Source organism: Bos indicus x Bos taurus, chromosome 29, assembly GCF_003369695.1.
Source record: "Bos indicus x Bos taurus breed Angus x Brahman F1 hybrid chromosome 29, Bos_hybrid_MaternalHap_v2.0, whole genome shotgun sequence".
NCBI lineage: Eukaryota > Metazoa > Chordata > Mammalia > Artiodactyla > Bovidae > Bos > Bos indicus x Bos taurus.
In genome coordinates, this window is record NC_040104.1 from 26,889,025 (window position 1) to 26,910,071 (window position 21,047).

Consider the following 21,047-nt stretch of genomic DNA (forward strand, 5'->3'; position numbering starts at 1 on the left):
TCCAGGGGATCTTCCCAACCCAGGGATAAAACCCGTGTCTCTTACATCTCCTGCATTGGCAGGCAGGTTCTTTACCACTAGAGTGTGATTTTAATTTTAGCTTTAAATGTAATATGCTCTAGGTGGAAGGAGAAAGTCTTGCCTCTGTAGTGAAAACAGACAGTCAATGCAGACAGATCCCCTCTGGGCTGGAGCTGAATCCCAGAAGAGATGGAGAATCTGTTCAGCCTTGACATCAGTTTACCTTTTAATCTTTCAGCTCAACTTCGGGCATGGCAATACACTTCTTTGCTTCCCTTCTTCTGCCTTAGGTGTTAGGCGCTGGAATTTATCTGCTCGTTCATTTCCTCTTTTATCTGCTAAGGGACCACAGAGTAAAGGACCGAGTGGGACAGTGGCTTGCATACAGGAATATCCAGAAAAATAGGGCAGCGTGTGTAGCTAAAAACATTCTCTCTTAATAAACTGTGTTGCTACTTTGGTGACTTTCTCCTGGGGTCATGGTGATGAAGGGCTTAGGAGGAAGTAAGAAGGGGATTAGTGAAGAGGATTTTTCTTGAACGTTGGAAATATTTCCTGGGAAATGAGGGAGGGCTTTGTTCAGAGACGTTTCCCTTCTCTGGGATCCCTATCATATCAGAGGGCCGGGCTGGACTCAGCGAGAGGGGACCAGTGTGAGGAAGCCAAGTTTTAAATCATGCGGGGCTCGTTTGGTGTAAATCAAAGGTTCTGTCATGTCTGATTTCACGACTCTGCAACCTAGTTATAAATAACGTTCATGAAAGGAAGTGCTATAAACCCGGGAGATATTTCTAGGGAAGGCTGGGTTCTGGAAGGGGGTCACAGAGAAGCAGGAGGATTGGTCTTCTTGCTCACACTCCTAAAACAAAGTCCAGCCATTCTCTCCAGGAATGGTGTTGGAGAGGGTTCCAGAATAACTTCGGGAGAGGCCAAACCCTGACTGTGAAAGGAGAGTAGTAGGGTTTTTGACAAAACCATCGAGAAACTCACTCAAGGAAAAAAAAAAAAAGGTTAGGAATTTCCCCTAAGTGGCAGCATCTGCCCTGCAGAACCGGAAGGCTTGCAAATAAAACTCCCCAATTCCCGACCGTGCTTCGCTCGGGCTCAGGGACACTTTTTCTGCCCCCTCCCTGGCCTTAGCGTCCTCTCCCTGAACCCCCAAAGCGGGTCCCCAGAGGGACCCAGAGGAGAGAGGAGACTGGAGGTACAGGTGGTGAGACGGAACTCAGCCATCATCCCCCTCCTCGCCCCTCCCCAACCAGTCACCTAAGCAAATCCGGAGTAACTGTCCTCCAGGGAGGAGCTGAGCACGCTAGTTGACTCCGTCTGGGTCGGGGTTCCCCCGGAGGCGGGGACGCGGGGCGAGGGGGAATCCACCCGCAAGGGCTCGGGGTTCTTCGTTTCGACCAAGATGAACTGTGGCAACTTCGGCAGCCCCCACCGCGGCGCCGAGGCAGAGACAGCAGCAGCGGCTCCGCCGGCTCTTCCGGGCTGGAGAGCATGAAGCTCAGGGAGGAGGGTGCCCTGCGCCTCCAGCTCCTCCCTTTTGGCCCCCGGGTCCCGGGACTCCAGCTCCAGTGCTCCGAGTGACAGAGGCTGCAGCGCCGATCGTCCGCGTCCTTGCCGCGGAGGAGGAGCCGTTGCCAGCGCCAGGCGCAACCTGCCGGAGTGGCCAAGCCCCGCGTTCCCGCCCCAGCGCGGAGGCGAGCGCCGCCGCAGCGGGGGCCGGGGTCCGGGCCGGGTGCCGCCGCCCGCGGTGGGGGCGGGCTGGGGGCGGGGCGGCCGGGCCGCCTTCCCAGGCGCGATCCCTGAGCACGGCACCCGGCGCAGCAGAACCACCTCCCTCGCCGCCCGCCAGCAAGTTTGGCGGCTCCGAGCCCGGCGCGTCTCGGCATCCAGGCGCATTTGTTTCTTCCTGGCTTCCACGCGCCCGGTTTGGCCGGGACCTTTGGGAGCGATGCCGAGGGATGTGATTTTAGTTGTGTGCTTCTGTGTGTGCACCGCCAGGACAGGTAAGCACGGCTGGGGCTGTCGGAGGGATGCGGGGAAACGGGCGAGCCCAGCCGCTGTGCCCAGCGCCCACCTCGGCGTGGGGAGGACCTGGAACAGAGCTTCGCGCCGGTCCGGGGAAGGGCGTGGATGGGTCCCTCGAATCTCTCTGCTCTGCTCCAGGTGAAAGGGTAAGAAGTAGGACTTACAGGCCGGTGGAAGATGCCCCCGAGGAGTAGCCCCCTGCCCCGAGGACGCGGCCTGGCGGGCACAGGGGTGAGGGGCGCGGCCGTTCAGGCACACCCTCCAGCTGTTAGCGACCGGCTTCCGGGTAGAAACCCACATAGTAGGGAGGGCCCGGGAAGCCCACCCCCAGGAACTTGACAGGTGCGGGGAAAACCGCGGTCCCTGCGCCCTGCTGGCCAGGGCAGGGGCGGCGGCTGGGAGGCGCACCCGCAGAGGGAGCGCTTCCGGCCGGCGGGCGGGCGCTGCTGGGGCGCGGGCGGGCGCTGCGCGGGGTGAGAGCTGCGGGCGAGGCTGGGATTCCGAGATCCCTTTTCTCGTCCCCTCCTGCCTCTCCCCGGGGAACTCTTGAAGTAGTTTTTTTTTTGCCACTCCCTTTCTCCCCCAGAGGGCAGGACAAATTCGAGGTAATTGGAGCTGTGGGGGCAATCCCAGGGAGATGCTCTTAAGCTCCAAACCTGTTTTCGCAGACTGTAGCTGCGTGTTGGGGTCGTGGAGGGGAGGTCAGGAAAACGGGCGTAATTTTCTGAAGTCCCCACTTCGTTCTGCCTCCAGGGAAGCAGTTGTGAGGACGTTAAGAGCACCTCCTTCTCTCAGCCCTCAGCCTGCATGTCCCCTGGGGGTTTGGAGACCCACTCTCAGCCGCCTTCTCTGGGGAGCTAGTAGTAGACTGGGGAAGGTGGCGGTGGATTGGACGAGGGAATTGGCAAAAATAGGACTCTCCACTGCTGGTGGGGGCGTCGCGAGTTTTTATTCCTACGCTAGCCACCCTCCTAACGTGCGGCAGACTTCGCACCCCAGAGTTGATGGGTAGTCATCCCCACTGCTTTCCCCCTCTTTTATCACTCTCATTTCTCCTCTCCAGAGGCATAGCCTCCTGCCCACGCTAGGCAGCAAGTTTATCGGTAGAGGGCTGGGAATGGGTGCTCGGCCTGGGTGGGCTCAAAAGTTCCCTCCGCTCGCTCCCCAGGCGTCCCTCTTGGGCTGTTAGCAGCCCGCCTGAGGATTCAAGAGTTGGGTGTCCAGCAGCTTCCTGCTGGCCCTTTCCATCTTCCCCAGGACCGAGCAGGCGGCAGCTTTTCCTTTGCTTAATGAAAGAGCGGCGGGTGTGGACTTCTCCGGGGATAAAAAGAATCCCCATCCGTTTTCAGTCTCCATCCGAGAGCTCCGCAGCCTGCCAAGATGCCATGACTCTGTCCAGCCTAGAATAAGCGCTTCTTGAGTTCCGGCCTATCTAGATGGGGTAGTCTTTTAAAGCCAAGAGCACACGAGAAAAAGCTTGCCCCCGGGAAGATCAGAGCAGTGGGGACAGTGCAGAGCGTGGGCGACCAGCCCTGCTAGTGGAGAATCTGGTGCTGGTGAGCATCTTACAGGGGAACCAAAGAGAGAAGCTAGGTGGGGTTGGGGTGGGGTGAGATATCCGTCATTTAATTTTCTCAAGTGCACATCGCTACGGAGTATGCCGCGTCCTTTGTTCTCGTTAACTCCTTTGAAAAGTCGGCCAAAAGTACCTTCCCCAGAAGTGGATTGTGGGTCCTGGGCGCATTGCTTGTGGAGTTTCTTTAAGAACAAAATCTTTTCCCCTTCCCCACAATGAGCCCCTTTAAATCTTGTAAAAAATCGGTTGTAGGGAAGTTTCATTTCTGTATTTATTCATTCATTCAACTGAAGAGTTGAGCGCCTTGCTGGGTGCTAGGATTGCTTATGCAAAGAAGAACCGACTTGGTCTTTGACTTCCAGGAACTTACGGCTTAGCTGAGAACCTAGATAGAGACTGAAAAGCGTTTTTATTGTACAGCTTGACGGGGTAGAAGGAAGAGAGATGGGACTATAGAAGTCTGTATTAAGGATATAGAGGAGAAATTGTAGAAATGAATTCTGGGGAGGGGTGGTAGATGGTCAGGGAAGCTTTAATCAGAAGGTAACATTTGAAAGTTGTGTCTTGTAGGATTTTTAGGGAGTTTTCCAGTGGACGGAGTGGGGAAAGCATTCCAGACAAAGGGCACAGCTTGTCCAAAGGCAAGGAAGAATGGAAGGATCTGAGAATTGGTTGTGCAGTTGCTTAGGGAGCTTGGGTTTTCTGTGCCATTTGGTACTCGTTCAAAGAGTACCAAGAGGCTACACATTTCTACTACAAAAATTATCAGAAGAATCAGAGAGACATGGGGGAATTATATCTCAATTCTTTTACTTATAATTTCTTGCAACTTGGGGGATATGATCAGCAGTTTTCTCTTTGATTTTACCTGGGAACCATCATTCCTGTATCACACATCCGTCCTCTGAAGTAGCTAAGGCTGGCTCTTAATTAGTTGATCGGGATCCAAACAGCCACTTGGAAAGTTTATTTGTCAAGTGGGACAATTGTTGTCTGGGCTGTTAACAGCCCAAGATGAAATAAACACGTGGTTCACTGAGTGAACTGCTCAGATATCACTGCTTTTAATGGAAATGAATAGATGGTATCGGGCACATTTTAATTAAAGCAGCACTGCAGTGCAGTAGCAGTTACATATGAAAAGATCTAATGATAGGTGTCACAGGAAGCTGCTTAAATTACCTCATTGTTCAGAGAACTTGTTTTAAAGAGTAAAGTGGAGTTAAGATAGGTGTTGTTCTGGTTATTTCTGGGTGAAAAATTCTGAGATTTCCAGGTACATCACTAATAATGGAAATTTAGCAGGCTACGATGCTTTCCAGGTGTCTTGGTGGTAGAGAATCTACCTCTGGAGGAGGTAATAGCAAGCTATTCCAGTATTCTTGCCTGGAGAATTTCATGGACAGAGGAGTCTGGTGGGCTACAGTCCATAGGGCCACAAAGAGTTGGACACAACTGAGTGACTGAGCACGCATGCACACACACAGAAGGCCACGGTAACAGCAGTAATAACACGTCATGTCCATGAGTTTTCTCCAATGACCTGGAAGTGTGCATAATACAAAACTCAATGATTACTGCCCCCTGGCTTTCCAGTTTGTTGTGGTCACCAGGGCAGTGGGTAGAGGGAGCTCCTGGGGCTGAGTGAATGCTTTTGGCTGCCACCTGCTGGGAAGGAGAGCTTTTTAAAGTACTTCCCAGGCTATTATTAACTGAGTTGAATGATAAAGCTATGAACAGAAGCCCCTGGCCTCCAGTAATCAAGTGAAATATTGGCTGACCTGGAACAGGCACAGAGGATGCTTCTGGGATATTAAGAAACTTTGTAGGAGTTCAGAGGCCCAAATCCGATCAAATGATTGTGAAATCCTGCTGGTAAATGAGATCTTGGAGCATCTCTCCAGTGAGGTTTGTCATGCATGGAGCTGGGGAAAACAGCTGCCTTCATGGATGGTGAGCCGGATTAGGTTTGAAGTGAGCCAGATCTAGGAGGATTTGCTTGGGAGCTTAGGTCCGGGACCCTGGAGGTGGATTGAGTGGGTTTTGGACCTGAATACTTCCTGGGTTGGGCTGAAGAGTGGCCAGCAGCAGCAGCAGGTGTCCTGGGAGATTAGAGTGGAGATTCTGAATCTCAGAGTGCCTCTGTGAGATTGACATGCTGCCTTCCAGGTTTAAAAAAAATTTTTTTCCCCCCAGAGGCTCTTTTTATCCTACTTAATTTCAATACCCAGCTTTAGCCATTTATAGAGCAGTTATGACCAAAGTAAAAAACTTATAATAGAATTTCCCTAGAAAGGGCAGGAGCTCCATGCTTGGACGAGAAGCAGAAACATTAAAATAAAAAAATATCTTTATGGAGCCAACTTTCTCATACTATATAAACTTCAGGTGAAGCCATGCAAATGCTGCCTTATTAATAGATTTTCTGATTCCTTAGGCAATGGGCAAAGCAGTTTTACTCATCCTGCTATTGGCATAAGGTATTTTCATCTCGAAGGGAACCACTTAGAGAAAAGAATATTGTATCTGGAAGGCTAATTGATTTCTCTTGTTCTGTTTTTTTTGGGGGGATGTTTTTATAATAAGAGCAATACAGTTATCTTGAAACCAGGGAAGCCCCTTCATTTGTGGGCTCTAGGGGAAGAGGTCAGTATATTGGGTTGGCCAAAAAGTTTGTTCTGGTTTTTCCAAAAGATAATGCAGAAAAACCTGAACATACTTTTTGACCAACCCTATAGATTCATTATATGGGTTTCACAAAGCGCAGCCAGAGTGAGAATCCCTACTATTCATCTGAGCATGTGGAGGGGTTGGGAAAATGGGAACCATCTGTACCTTTTGTATAAGTCCAGCGAAGTTGTGGACCAAGGAGATGGAATGGTCTGGAGGGCTGGTCCTATGAAAGACAGATGCAGCAGGCCCCAGCTGGGCACCAAATATGTGGTAGGAGTGTTCATACAGTTATCACTGAAACCTCATGAGGCTGGAAGGCTGGTATTGAAAGTGAAGTGAAAGTCACTCAGCCGTGTTTGACTCTTTGTGACCCATGACCCATATAGTCCATGGAATTCTCCAGGCCAGAATACTGGCGTGGCTAGCTGTTCCCTTCTCCAGGAGATCTTCCCAACCCAGGGGTCGAACCCAGGTCTCCTACATTGCAGGCAGATTTTTTACCAGCTGAGCCACCAGGAAAGCCCAGGAGGCTGGTATAATCATCCCCATTTTATGGCTGAGAATAATTAAGCTCTGAGAATTGAAGCAATTTTTTCCCCCTCAAGGGCACAGAGTTATTAGTGGGAAGAGACCAGGACTGAAAGTGGTCCTTAGTTGAGTGTTCCAGATTGAGGGTGCTATGTTCTCACATGGAGATGGGGATCCAAGGGCACCATTGGGGTGTTCTGCCAGTTCTACAGAACCTGGGTGCCTTTTAGGCTCGTCTAGTTGCAGGGCTCCAAGTTTGGCCTGCATTGGTCACTTATTTTCACAATAATACTGCCTAATAAGTCACCAGAAACTAAAAATAGCATTTATTTTGGTCCATGTATCTGTTGCCTGGTTTGATGATTGGCTTACCTCGGCCAGGTTTGGCTGGGCATCATCCCAAACCCAAGTAAGGTGTCTGTCCCAAGTGTCTGAATCTCCCTGGACCAGTGGCCCCACTGGACCATGCTCTTCTCATGGTGATGCAGAGGTACAAGGGAACAGGCTCCACCACACAGGCTTATTCAAGTCTTTGCTTGTATCATGTTGCTAATATTGTTACTGAGTCCAAGCTCACTGCTCATCGCATGCAGGCCAATCAATCAGGAGATGAGGCGTCGAGGCAAGCAATAATGACTTTTCTTGGAAAGCTGGCAGACCAAGAAGATGGCCGACTAATGTCTCAAAATAACCATCTTATCAGGGTCTGGATGCCAGTTTCTTTTATAGAACATGTTGTAGTTGTTGTGCAGGTTGGAAAAGAATTTCCAGACATGAGACAGAATGAGAGGAAATTAAAGTCTATTAGAGTGGGAGACGCCATTAGAATAGAGGGCCAGCTCAAGGGACAGCCTACTGCTTTTGTGGGCTCGTAGCCAATTTTTATAGCCTCAAAACAGAAAATTCCTACCAGAATGATGGCATTAGGTGATTGGTTAGGGTGCTCTAGGGTGGGTAATAGGGTGGTTATTTTACCTAATATGGGGTCAGGGAACTGTGTTTAGATCTAGAGGCTCATGGCAATAGTTGCTATGGGGCATGATCAGTTCCAGAGATTTTTATCCTGTGACCTTGGTACAGGGCTCCACGGAACACAGAGTAGAGGAGGTGAGGAAGTAAAGTAAAAAGGCCATTCATCTTGCAAATATCTCAGAATGACCAGCCTTGGGAAAGGGGTGTGTCAATTTGCTTTTTCTTGTAGCCATTCACACTCGCAGCTAGTGGGTGGACAGGGTCATGATGTTTCCCTGAACAAAAGCACTCTGGTTTAGCATTCAGGTAGAGGGACAGGCTTCCCTGAGGCAAGCCATTATGTATAGACAGTATTCTTTTATTGAAAAAAGCAACAGGGAGCAAAGGTTAAAGTAAAAGAAGCAGAGCCAACATATAGTCAGATTTTATTCTTTCTTGTAACTACATCCTAATGAATCAAACAAGTTACTTGACCAGGCTCAAACTCAAGGGATGGGAAGTTTATTCCCACTCTAAGGATCTCCACTGCTGCTGCTGCTAAGTCACTTCAGTCGTGTCCGACTCTGTGCGACCCCATAGACGGCAGCCCACCAGGCTCCTCCATCCCTGGGATTCTCCAGGCAAGAACACTGGAGTGAGTTGCCATTTCTTTCTCCAATGCATGAAAGTGAGAAGTGAAAGTGAAGTCACTCAGTCGTGTCCAACTCTTAGCGACCCATGGACTACAGCCCACCAGGCTCCTCCATCCTGGGATTTTCCAGGCAAGAGTACTAGAGTGGGGTGCCACTGCCTTCTCCAAGGATCTCCACAGCCATATAGCAAAAAGTGTGGATATGGGAAGGGTAAAGATTTGAAGCCAAGAATTCAGTCAACCATATCCCTTTTAAAAAATTTCCTTGGCTTGAATTGGGATTCCCTCATAGCTCAATTGGTAAAGAATCCACCTGCAATGCAGGAGACCCTGGTTTGATTCCTGGGCCAGGAAGACCCACTGGACAAGGGAAAGGCTACCTGCTCCAGCATTCTTGGGCTTCCCTGGTAACTCAGCTGGTAAAGAATTTGCCTGCAATACGTGAGACCTGGGTTGGATCCCTGGGTTGGGAAGATTCCCTGGAGAAGGGAAAGGCTACCCAGTCCAGTATTCTGGCCTGCAGAATTCCGTGGACTGTATGGTCCATGGGGTTGCAAAGAGTTGGACATGACCGAGCAACCTTCACTTTCTTTGGCTTGAATTCCATCCAGTCCTCTCATGGTATTCCCCAGATATGCACATTGTCTGAGATCACTGTACCCAAAGCAGTGATCATGCATCCACTTTTTGGTTAATTCTGAGGGTCCTAAATTCAGGGTGTGACATACACAAGGCCTTGTGCAAGGCACCGAGACTATAGGAATGCTTCCTTCGTCTTGTGTCCAGCTAAGGGCTCATTCCCCAAACTGCCTTCCAACTTCCTGGCTAGAGTTAGACCAGCATAGAGGTCCTCTGAGATCACTCTTAATCTCTGCCGTATAGGTATAGAGCACTATAGGTTAAACTGAAATATTAATTGCTTTTCTTCCTTTCCAAGATGATCATTGAATTGCTGATATCTGTTTGCTTGGAGAAAAGCATCACCAGTCTCAGTGAGAGGCATCCAGTGCTGTGACATTGATAGATGCCCATTGGCTTGGTGCTTCTTTGCACAGAGTAGGTAGTTGGTCAGTCATCAGTCTTTGTGAATTGAGTCTGTGTCAGACAGGTAGGATGTACTGATGTAAATCAGAGCACATCCCACTCTTCCCCCCTTAACACATACCTGAAAGCCCTCTAATGATTGTTGTTTAGTTGCCAAGTCGTGTCTGACTCTTTTTGTGATCCCATGGACTGTAGCCCACCAGGCTTATCTGTCCATGAGATTTCCCAGGCAAGAACACTAGAGTGAGCTGCCGTTTCCATCTCCAGGGGATCTTCCTGACCCAGGGATCAATCCTGCACCTCCTGCATTGGATTCTTTACCACTGAACCACCAGGGAAGCCTCATCTCTAATGATGCCCCATTGCAGTTAGAATGCTCTCTCTCCTTGCTGCAGTTCACAAGGCAGTTCCTGCTCAGGGGCCCTACTTTCTACTGCTATCCTCCGGCCCACTCTGCTCTGGCCACAGCAGCCTTTTGTGTGTTTCCTGAACATGCCAAGCTTGTTTCTGGTTTGCATTTGCTGTTCTCTCAATAAATAGAAAGCTTCCCCCCACCCCAGATCTTCCCTTCTGGAATGATCGCCAGCCCCTATTGTCATTAAGGTTTCTGCTCAGAGGAACCTTCCTCTACCATCCTTTTTAAAGCCTCCATGCAAGCTGCTTTCTATTTCATAACTCTTATTTTCTCATAGCTTTTATTTTCTTTGTGGCATTTATTGCCATCTTGGGCTTCCCTGGTGACTCAGACGGTAAAGAATCCGCCTGCAATCTGGGAGACCCAGGTTCAATTCCTAGGTTGGGAAGATCCCTTGGAGGAGGGCATGGCAACCCATTCCAGTATTCTTGCCTGGAGAATCCCCTTGGACAGAGGAGCCTGGCAGGCTACGGTCCATGGGGTTACAAAGAGTCAGACACGATTAAGCACAAACAAAAGCACATTGCCATCTCAAATTATCTTATTTACCTATTTGCTTACTTGCCCTCTCTTCACCTGCTGCCTTAGGAATGTGTGCTCAGGGAGGCCAGCTCCAGTGCCTTGCAGTGAGTGCAGTGTGTTTGTTACAACGAAAGCACTCAGTCACATTTGTTGAAAAACTACTGCATTCAACACACGGGTGAATGAATGACTGAATAAATGAGTTGTCTTTGGGTAAACTGGTCTCACATTTGGCTGCATTTGGAAGGGGAAGACTTAAACCTTCATTTTAGAGGACAAGGGGAAGCCTGACAAAAACTGAGAAGGTGGCTCTGTGCACTGTGCTTCTCATTTAACCCTTTGTCCACCTTGGGGATGACAGGCTTTGGCTCCCAAGACCCTTCCCTGAGCCACCTTCCATTGATGGAAGCCTAGATTGCTGCAGGAGTCTTTGTCTCCTAACAGGAAAAGAGTGAGAAGCGTGTAGATTTCCTTCTGCAGGTCTATGGGGAAAGGGGTGAGGTTGGGAGGACGAATGAGGTTGTCACAGGGTGTGATGTCCTGAATGAAATGCACTCGATCTCTCTGGGACAAGCTCTCCAAATCTTGCTTCAGTGACTACGTTACCACCAGACAATCATTGACAGCTGTTGCTGATTAAAACGTCTCCAACTGTGCAATCAGAATTGCACTATTGAGATGCTAAGTGTAGACAGACACAGCCTTTAGGAATGGCTTAAACAGAATCCCTTGGAGTGATTGCTAGCCTTATTAATATATATATAACTGGAAGCCACTTTGCAGGCATGAGCGAATCATTCTACAGAGCACCATGTAGATGGGAGACAGGTTCGAGGATTTGCCTTTATCAGACCAGATGATGGAGTCTCAGGGCCCAGTTTCTCTGTGCCCTGTAATTCTCCAACAAGAGTTGTCAGGGAGTCTACCTTTTCAGTGATCCCCTTGAAATGTACACCCGTGGTTCTGGGGATTCCCTTTCCTGGCCAGTACCTCTGTCAACCCTGTCCAGCAGGGACAGCATCCCTATTTCCTTCCTCTTTATCACACATGTGGGTGCCTGATTAACAGTGCTCTGCAGAGGTGTTTCCTGGTGATGGTGGTGCCAGTAGTCATTACTGCCTCAGTCTGAATAGGAAGATCAGGGCCACAGTCCAGTACCCATTGTCCCTAAATTGAAAAAAGCGCAGAAACCCAAAAGATAACTTACTTGACAGCAAAACCTACCCTGAGCTGAACTCCTTTGGTGGCAAAACTTGACTTAAACTGATATGAGGCTGTGTATAGTCTTTACTTCTACCAATTAGAAGGAAACACCATACTTTTTGCTTTAGAAATACTGTGTTTGGTTATGGGGTGCTGATGTAGACTTTGTTGAAGGTGTTACATAAAATGAGTATATGGGCCAAATTAGCTTTCCAACAGATGATCCATTCTGAGTTATGAAATATATTTGGCCCTGAGGGTTTTGCATAGGGATTATCAATCTGTAGTGGGGATGGGAAAGGGACGAAGAAACCATCGTATCAGTGGGATGATGGAGCAAAGAGTTGCCTTCCTTTTCCATTTAGGAAAAGAGCAACTCCAAGCACTCATCACTGGCTTCTTTGTAGTCCCTGCCACTCCTGTCCTCTTGTTCTATGTAGTTTCGAGCAAGTCTGCATTTTCAGACAAGATGGCTCTCTGTTCCTTTTCAGTGGTGGGCTTTGGGCTGGATCCGGATCTTCAGTTGGATATCATCACTGAGCTCGACCTTGTGAACACCACCCTTGGGGTCACGCAGGTGTCCGGACTGCACAACACCAGCAAAGCATTTTTATTTCAAGGTAAAGGCGTCTCTCTCCTTTGCATGGGGTCAGGACTTGGGGAGGAACTTGGGATCTGCCTGGGGCATGTTCCTCTGGAGTGTTATTTGTTGGGTGATCATCTCTGTTACTTCTCCTATGTTATCGCCGTGAGGAATGTCCAGAGATGCTGAGGGTGCTTAGATATTTGAGGGGTGTTCTGAGGGTGTAAGGGGGGCAGTAGTGGTCATGGTGATTGAACATTTGGCTTGGCAGTGATATATATCCCAGGGGATTTTGGTGAGGGATCTGAAGTAGAATGAATTTGTAAAGTCCTTGAAAGCCACTGACCAGTCATGTTTTTTCCACAGGATATTTTTTCTACCGTTATCCATATGTTTACCCATATCTATTAGTGCATCTATTCCTATTCTTCTATTTACATCTCTCATTCATCAGGGGACCATGCACACAGAGGATATTTTATGGCTGCAGTGTCTTAGGGGTACAGCTTAGTTGGTTCTGCCTGCTATAAATCTGACTACAATTCGTTAAAGTGTTCAACAAGCATGCATCAGGGCATTATAGTGCACTTCGTAAAAGCCTGGCCCTGGAGCCTGACTGCTTAGGATCAGATGCCAACCCTATCGTTTACTGACTTTGCAGCGTTGGACAATTCCTTAGCCTGACTCTGCCTCTGTCCTCATCTGAAATGCATCATGGGACTATTACAATGCATCATGGGACTATTACAGTGATTGAGGAATGAATCCAGTAGAGTGGTTCAAACAGTGCCTGATAACATAGTAAATCCCCCGGAAGTACTAGCTCTTATTATGGAACCCCTACTGTGTACTAGGCACCATGCTAATACTAGGATTATTAATAAGAGTAAATAAATAGAGTGAGGGAAACAGTCATTACGCAAGTAATTATTGACTTCCACTGGCTATACTTATCTTGAGGGAGATGTATAGGTTGCCAAATAAGAGTATACAGGGAGATCTGATTTAATGGGTGTGGGGAGATGGTAGTGGTCAGGGAAAGGCTACCCTGAAAAAGTGATGGGTCAGCAGAAGTGTGGAAAATGAATAGAAAGCCTGGTGTAGGAAGAGGTGGGGGCTCAGAACGAATTGGGCAATAATGATATGTTATGAAGGTCTTAAGGCAGAAACCAACAGAAAGACATTTAGCATGGCTAAAAGGTGGTGAGCGGCTGGAGAGGTAGGCAGGGACTAGGTCACACTGGGCCCTGTAGGCAGAACTGACATTTAGCTGATGTCCGTGGGCTTGGTGTGCTGATGCTTTATGGCCGGTGTCCATTCTAATAGGTGGGGGGCCATGTACTTGTTAACTATTACAAATATTACCCAGGCTCTTGTTAGTTTTCTGCTTTACTCTCAGATCAGTGGGGGCCTTTGATGAGTTGAAGCAGGGGAGTTATCTGATCAGATATAGCAGTCAGACAGCTGGGATATTCCTATACAAAAATGCCTGGCGGGCTTCTTTGAACCAAGCCTTTTGTGAAGATAACAAAAGGATTATTTTAGAATGACTGAACCAACATTATGGGATGATATATATATCCTGTGCAGAGAATTTCAGTCTTGTTAATAATATACAGCGCATCTACAGATCCTATATAGTAATATATAACAGGGCTACAGGTATGTTAATTTCCACTCACTCTAGGAATCAGTGAAGCAAATAGATTGGGCATGCTTAAGAGCAGACAGACTGGGTCAGTTTTCTCTTTGCATTGTGCAAGATCTGTTCACTTACTATTGAGAGACCATCCCACTCTTGGTTTGAGAGGTGCTGCTGACACTTTGTCAACAGAGTTGTTATGGAAGCCTGGCTTATCTCTACACTTCATGAAAGCAATAGTCTTTCTATCTAAATACCCCTACATCCCTACGGCCAAGTATTGTGCGTGGTACGTAGTAGGTGATGAAGAAACATTTTGAACTGCATTAAAATTTCCTCTGTCCAATGTGCTCTTTGAAAGGCTTGCTGCCTGCTTTATACACTAGTCTAGTCATTTACTCATTTATTTATTCCCTAGGCTAGATCTCTGCTCTCTAATTTGTGTGTTCTCCGCTTCTGGGATGTCTACCATGCTCTAACAACAGGGAGAGATTTTCAGCTTCTTTGGTGGGAAGAATAACTGTATCATGGGAGTTTGACTGAGGAGGGCTTTCACTAATCAGGGCCCTTGTGATTGCATTACTTGGATAATCCAGGGTAATCTCTCCATCTCAGGATCTGTAATCTGTAAAGTCCATTTGGCATGTAAGGTAACATATTTCATGTATTTTGGCAATCAGGACATTGACATTTTCAGGGAACTATTATTCTTTTTACCACAATGTCTGCCCACTGGCCCCTCCAAATTCATGTCTACTTCACATGAAGAATAAATTAACCCCATCCCAGTATCTCCCAAGGTCTTAATCCATTATAACATCAGCTCAAAGTCTAAAATCTCATCCACTCATCAGTTGAAAAATTTCTAGTCTCACTGTCTAATCTAAATCAGATATGAGTGGGACTCTGAGTATTTGCTGTTTTGGAGCAAAATTTTTCTTTATCTGTGGATCTGTGAAACTAGAAAAAACTAATCTGCTTCCAAAATATAATAGTGTGACAGGTATAGGATTCCAGTTATAGAAGTTTCTGTCCAAAAGGGAAAAGTGGAAAGAAGAAAGGGGTCACTGGTCCCAAGAAAATTTGAAATCCAGTAGGACAAACCCCACTGGGTATTAGGGCCTGAGGGTCATCCTCTGTGGTCCTTGGCTCTGCCTTCTAAGTTTATGACTTGTTTCTATGAATCATTCTTTTTCATGAAAAGTAGCATATGTTTGTAGTTTGATAGTTTTTTTTTTTTTTTTTAATTTACTTTTAAATATTTGGCTGTATCCAGTTGTGGCATGGAAGATCTGGTTCTCTGACCAGGGTTTGAACCTGGGCCCCCAGCATTGGGAGCATGGAGTCTTAGCCACTGGGCCACCAAAGAAGTCCCTATAGTTGAATAGTTTTATCAACCTATGTCTTGCCTATAGAATCTGGGGAGTCCATGAGCCTTATTTCATCATCTTCCTGTTCCCTTCAGTCCTAGGTGGCAGTGTTTCTCTGGTATAACATTCTCAAAAACTTGGAGGGTTTCCTGTCCATGAGACAAAAGGCTCCTTTACAGATCTTTCCAAGAAATTCCATCTCTGTTATATTTCTGACTTCTACTGGGATGACTGAGGGGATCCCTGAATTACAATTCTGATCTCTTCAAAGCACCCTCTGGTTGATTGAATATTCTGACCATTTTGATCTTTCAGAAGTACTAGCAAAAAGTGGTTCAGCCACATCCTTGGCTTCCTTCCAGAGCAGACTTTCCTGACAGTGAATTTCCTAATTTTATTGTTTTTTCAATCTGGGTAGGCTGGGAATTTTCTATACGATCAATCCTGGTTCCTTTTTGCTAAACGGCTCTTCGCTTAATCTTTTTCCTCTCACTTTTTTCTGTATGCAACAAAGAGAAACCAGGCTGCACCTTCAACACCAGAAATCAGAAGTGAAAAATAGACTTTTAAGGGCTAAAATCAATGTGCTGACAGAGCTGTGTTCCTTGTATGGCCACTATAGGCTAATCAGTTTATTGTTTTTCCAGCTTCCAGCAGCTGCTACATTCTTTAACTTGTGGATACATCGCTTCAACCCTCTGCTTCTGTTTCACATTTCTTTTTTTCTGTTTCTGTCACATTTTCTTCTCTTGTACTGACTCTTCTGCTCCTTTTTTTCCCCTCTTACAAGGATCCTTGTGGGTCCTTTTCCCTATATTGGGCCCACCTGGATAATCTAGGATAATTTCTTCATTTTAAGGTTCATAACTCTGTCACATTTACAAAGGTTTATGCTGTGTAAAGTAATATATTTATAGGTTTTGGGGATTAAGATGTAGAGATCTTTTGAGGGTAGGGATTTAATTTTGTCTGCCATAGGATGACTACTCACTGCTGGGCAGAAATATGGGCAATAGGATATTTCCAGAATACTCCAGATAAGTCCTTTCTAGTGCATCATTGTCCAACAGAAATATAAGTAAGTGAGTCATATCTTTGATTTCAGTTTTTGTAGTAGCCATATGAAACATGTAAAAATCAAGTGAAATTGATTTTAGCTATACATTTATTTAACCCAACACATGAAAAATATTATCATTTCAACATATTGTCAATACAAAAAATTGTTAATGAGATATTTCACATTTTTTCCAAAGTAAAAAATCTCATCTATAATTTATAGTTACAGTATACAGATTTGGCAAGTTATTCCATACATAATTTTAAGTATCATTAAAAAATTTAACAGCTTTGTTAAAATATAGTTGGGTTATAATAAACTGTACATATTCAAACTGTACAGTTTGTTAATTTTGATATGTGAAAACACCAGTGAAATGATCATCACAATCAAGATAATGAACATAGCTATCACCCCCAAAGTTTCCTCTTTTTAAAATAATCCCTCCTTTCTGTATTTCAGCCTCTACCCTCAGGTAACTACTAATCTGCTTTCTGTCAATATACAGTAGTTTGCATTTTCTAGAAAGTTTATTTGAAAAAGTGCTGCACTCAATATATATGCCAGCAAATCTGGAAAACTCAGCAGTGGCCACAGGACTGGAAAAGGTCAGTGTTCATCCCAATCCCAAAGAAAGGCAATGCCGAAGAATGCTCAAACTACCATGCAATTGCACTCATCTCACATGCTAGTAAAGTAATGCTCAAAATTCTCCAAGCCAGGCTTCAGGAATATGTGAACCGCGAACTTCCTGACGTTCAAGCTGGTTTTAGAAAAGGCAGAGGAACCAGAGATCAAATTGCCAACATCCGCTGGATCATGGAAAAAGCAAGAGAGTTCCAGAAAAACATCTATTTCTGCTTTATTGACTATGCCAAAGCCTTTGACTGTGTGGATCACAATAAACTGTGGAAAATTCTGAAAGAGATGGGAATACCATACTACCTGACCTGCCTCTTGAGAAACCTGTATGCAGGTCAGGAAGCAACAGTTAGACCTGGACATGGAACAACAGGCTGGTTCCAAATAGGAAAAGGAGTACATCAAGGCTGTATATTGTCACCCTGTTTATTTAACTTATATGCAGAGTACATCATGAGAAACGCTGGACTGGAAGAAGCACAAGCTGGAGTCAAGATTGCCGGGAGAAATATCAATAACCTCAGATATGCAGATGACACCACCCTTATGGCAGAAAGTGAAGAGGAACTAAAAAGCCTCTTGATGAAAGTGAAAGAGGAGAGTGAAAAAGTTGGCTTAAAACTCAACATTCAGAAAATGAAGATCATGGCATCCGGTCCCACCACTTCATGGGAAATAGATGGGGAAACAGTGGAAACAGTGTCAGACTTTATTTTTCTGGGCTCCAAAATCACTGCAGATGGTGACTGCAGCCATGAAATTAAAAGACGCTTACTCCTTGGAAGGAAAGTTATGATCAACCTAGATAGAGACATTACTTTGCCAACAAAGGTTCGTCTAGTCAAGGCTATGGTTTTTCCTGTGGTAATGTATGGATGTGAGAGTTGGACTGTGAAGAAGGCTGAGCACTAAAGAACTGATGCTTTTGAACTGTGGTGTTGGAGAAGACTCTTGAGAGTCCCTTGGACTGCAAGGAGATCCAACCAGTCCATTCTGAAGGAGATCAGCCCTGGGATTTCTTTGGAAGGAATGATGCTAAAGCTGAAACTCCAGTACTTTGGCCACCTCATGCCAAGAGTTGACTCGTTGGAAAAGACTCTGATGCTGGGAGGGATTGGGGGCAGGAGGAGAAGAGGATGACAGAGGATGAGATGGCTGGATGGCATCACTGACTCGATGGACGTGAGTCTCAGTGAACTCCAGGAGTTGATGATGGAGAGGGAGGCCTGGCGTGCTGTGATTCATGGGGTCGCAAAGAGTCAGACACGACTGAGTGACTGATCTGATCTGATCTGATCTGATACAGTGTCTACTCATTTTGGGAGGATCTAAATTCTTTCATGTGTCATAGTTATTTCAAGACTAGTAATAACATGTAAAGTGCTTTTCTTATAGCCAGGATATATAGAAGGGTCTTTTTTTTTTTTTTAAACCAGAATGTCAATCTCTGTTCATCAAGGTTAGTTAGGCCATTTATATTAATATGATTATTGATATGTGGTTTAGTTGCTAAGTCGTGTCTGACTCTTGCGATCCAATGGACTGTAGCCTGCCAGGCTCCTCTGTCCATTGGATTTTCCAGGCAAGAATACTGGAGTGGGTTGCCATTTCCTTCTCCAGGGGATCTTTCCGACCCAGGGATTGAACCCTGGTCTGCTGCATTGCAGGCAGATTCTTTACCAACTGAGCTACAAGTGAAGTTCGATTAATTACATGGTCATACTTAAATCTATGTTTTTGTTATTTGTTTTCTACTTGTCTATTCTTTATTTCTCCCCTCGCCTCTTCTGGCTTCTTTTAGAGTAATTGAAAATTTCTTATGATTTCTTTTTTAATCTCCTTTCTTGGTTCACTCTTTGTTTCACTATTTTATGTTGTCTTAGGGTTTATAGTATACATCTTTAATGATGAGAGTGTACCTTCAGGTGATACAACTTCATGTGTACAATAAGAATATTTTGATAGTATACTTCCCTCCCCTGACACTGTACTACTGTTGTTCTACATTTTACCTTATGTTATAAACTCCATTCTACATTGTTGTTATTTTTATTAGTCAATTATCTTTTGAACATATTTAGATAATAAGAAAATCAATCACATATTAACTCACACATTTAGTTACTATTTCCTGTGTTCTTCAGTCTCTTGCATGGATTCTTATTTCAATCTGGTTTCATTTTTATCCTGTCTAAAGGACTTTGTTCAACATTTCTTATAGTGCAGGTAATGAATTCTTTCAGGTTTTGTATGTCTGAAGTCTTGATTTTTTTAAAACCCTTTTTGCTGGGTGTAGAATCTTGGGTTGGCAGTTTTATTTCTTTCAGTCCTTTAAAGACGTGGATCCACTGTCGTCTCACTTGTACTGTTTCCAGTGAGAAATCTGTTGCCATCCTATCTTTATTCCTCTGTAGGTAATGTAACTATGCTCTTTGCTTTTAAGACTTTCTCTTATCACTAACTTTGAGCAATTTGATAATGATGTACATTGGTCTGATTTTCTTCATATTTCTTGTGTGTGGGATCTGTTGAAATTCATCACATTTAGAAAAAAAAATGACCTTTATATCTTCAAATATGTTTTCTGTTTCTTTCTCTTTACTTTTGGGACTCCAATTATGTGTATGTTAAGCTGCTTAAAGTTGTTCCATAGCTCACTGACATTCTGTTCATTTCAAAAGTTCTTCCGCTCTTTTCTCTCTATGTATCATTTTTGGTAGTTCCTATTACTCTGCCTTTAAGAACTGTTCTTCTGTATCGGCTGCTCTTAGTATAATTCTATTTTTTTTTTTTTATGTCATGTGTTGTAATTTCATCTCCATAAGTTCAGTTTGACTCTTTAAAAAATTTTCCATTCTTTATCCAACTCTTTGAATAGATGGAATGCAGTTATCATCAGTCCTGGGATGATTCTGATTAATTTTTCTCACTACTGCTTCCTTGTATCCTAGGTAATTTTTGATTAATGCCAGACATTGTAAATTTTGCCTTGTTTAGTATTTGACAAATCTTTTTGCATTTTAATAAATATTCTTGAATTTTATTCTAGGACACAGTTATTAAAAAACGATTTTATTCTTTTGGATCCATTTTTTTTTGACTGAGAGAGAGTTGATGTGCAATATTAGGTAAGTTTTGGGTGTACAGTGTAGTCCTTCAATAATTTTGAAGGTTATGGATCCTACTTTTAAGATTTGTTAGATGACTCAGAGCAGTGCTAGTGAATAGTTTAGAACGAATTATTTTCCATCACTGAGGTAAGACCTTCTGGGTGCCCCATGAATCATGGGGTTTTCCAGTTCTAGCGGTGAGAGTAGGTACTGTTCTCTGCCTTATGTGTGTGCTGGGCACTGTTTCCTTTGGGTGGTTTTTCTCTGTCCTTGGGTACTTTTCTTGCATGCGTGCATTGATCAGTAGTCTGTTGAGAGAGTTCTATATTTTTCTCTCTGCTGTTTGTCTCTCACATATGCTGTCCTGTGAAATCTAGGTGCCTTGGTCTCCCCACACTCAGCTTCTTCATCTCAATGCAGGGAGACCCCTGGGCTTTGCCTGCATTTCTTCTTCCTGTGACACAGCTTGGAAACTCAGCGGTAAGCTTGTGTGACTGTAGGATTCGTCTCTTTTGTTTTTCATCTCTCAAGGGTCACTGTCCTTCATTGACTGATGCCCAGTGTCTGCTGTTTCATTGAATATTCATTTAAAATGTAAATTCAAACTAATTCAAATTTCATAAAATTAAACATTCATTTTCTCCACCACACTCATCATATTTCAAGTGCTCAATTGCCATATGTGGCTTGGGGTTGCTATATTGGACAGTGCAGGTCTAGAGAGGCTCAGGGATTTTAGTATTTTACCATAGTTCAGTTAATATGATCAAATCAAGAAGCCCTTCTTTCAAGTTTAATATGTAAGTAACAAACTACTTAAGCTCTCTACCTCAAAGTATCTCCCTTTGCTCAATGATAAACTGGTGTAATAATAGTACTTACTATATGTGATTATAGTGAGAATGAAATATACTAATACACATAGAGCATTAGAACTGTACTTGGTACATGGTAAGCTCTTGTTAAATGTTAGTGCATGCATTTGTAAGTAATAGGGTATAACTTTGGTCTTCTTATGTGT

At 45.0% G+C, this 21,047-nt stretch overlaps 1 protein-coding gene across 3 annotated transcripts in view; it reads left to right on the forward strand.

Moving 5' to 3' along the window:
- The first annotated feature begins 1,526 nt into the window (after positions 1–1,526).
- NELL1 (neural EGFL like 1) overlaps positions 1,527–21,047 on the forward strand; it is a 1,041,756-nt gene continuing 1,022,235 nt past the window's right edge. Inside the window, exons 1-2 of one of the 3 annotated variants that reach the window (XM_027532215.1) lie at positions 1,527–2,033; positions 12,111–12,239. In XM_027532215.1, the coding sequence (XP_027388016.1) occupies positions 1,979–2,033; positions 12,111–12,239 (184 nt within the window). In that variant the 5' untranslated portion in view covers positions 1,527–1,978. The remainder of the gene's footprint in view (positions 2,034–12,110; positions 12,240–21,047) is intronic. The other 2 variants (XM_027532213.1, XM_027532214.1) reach the window with 2 other exon arrangements.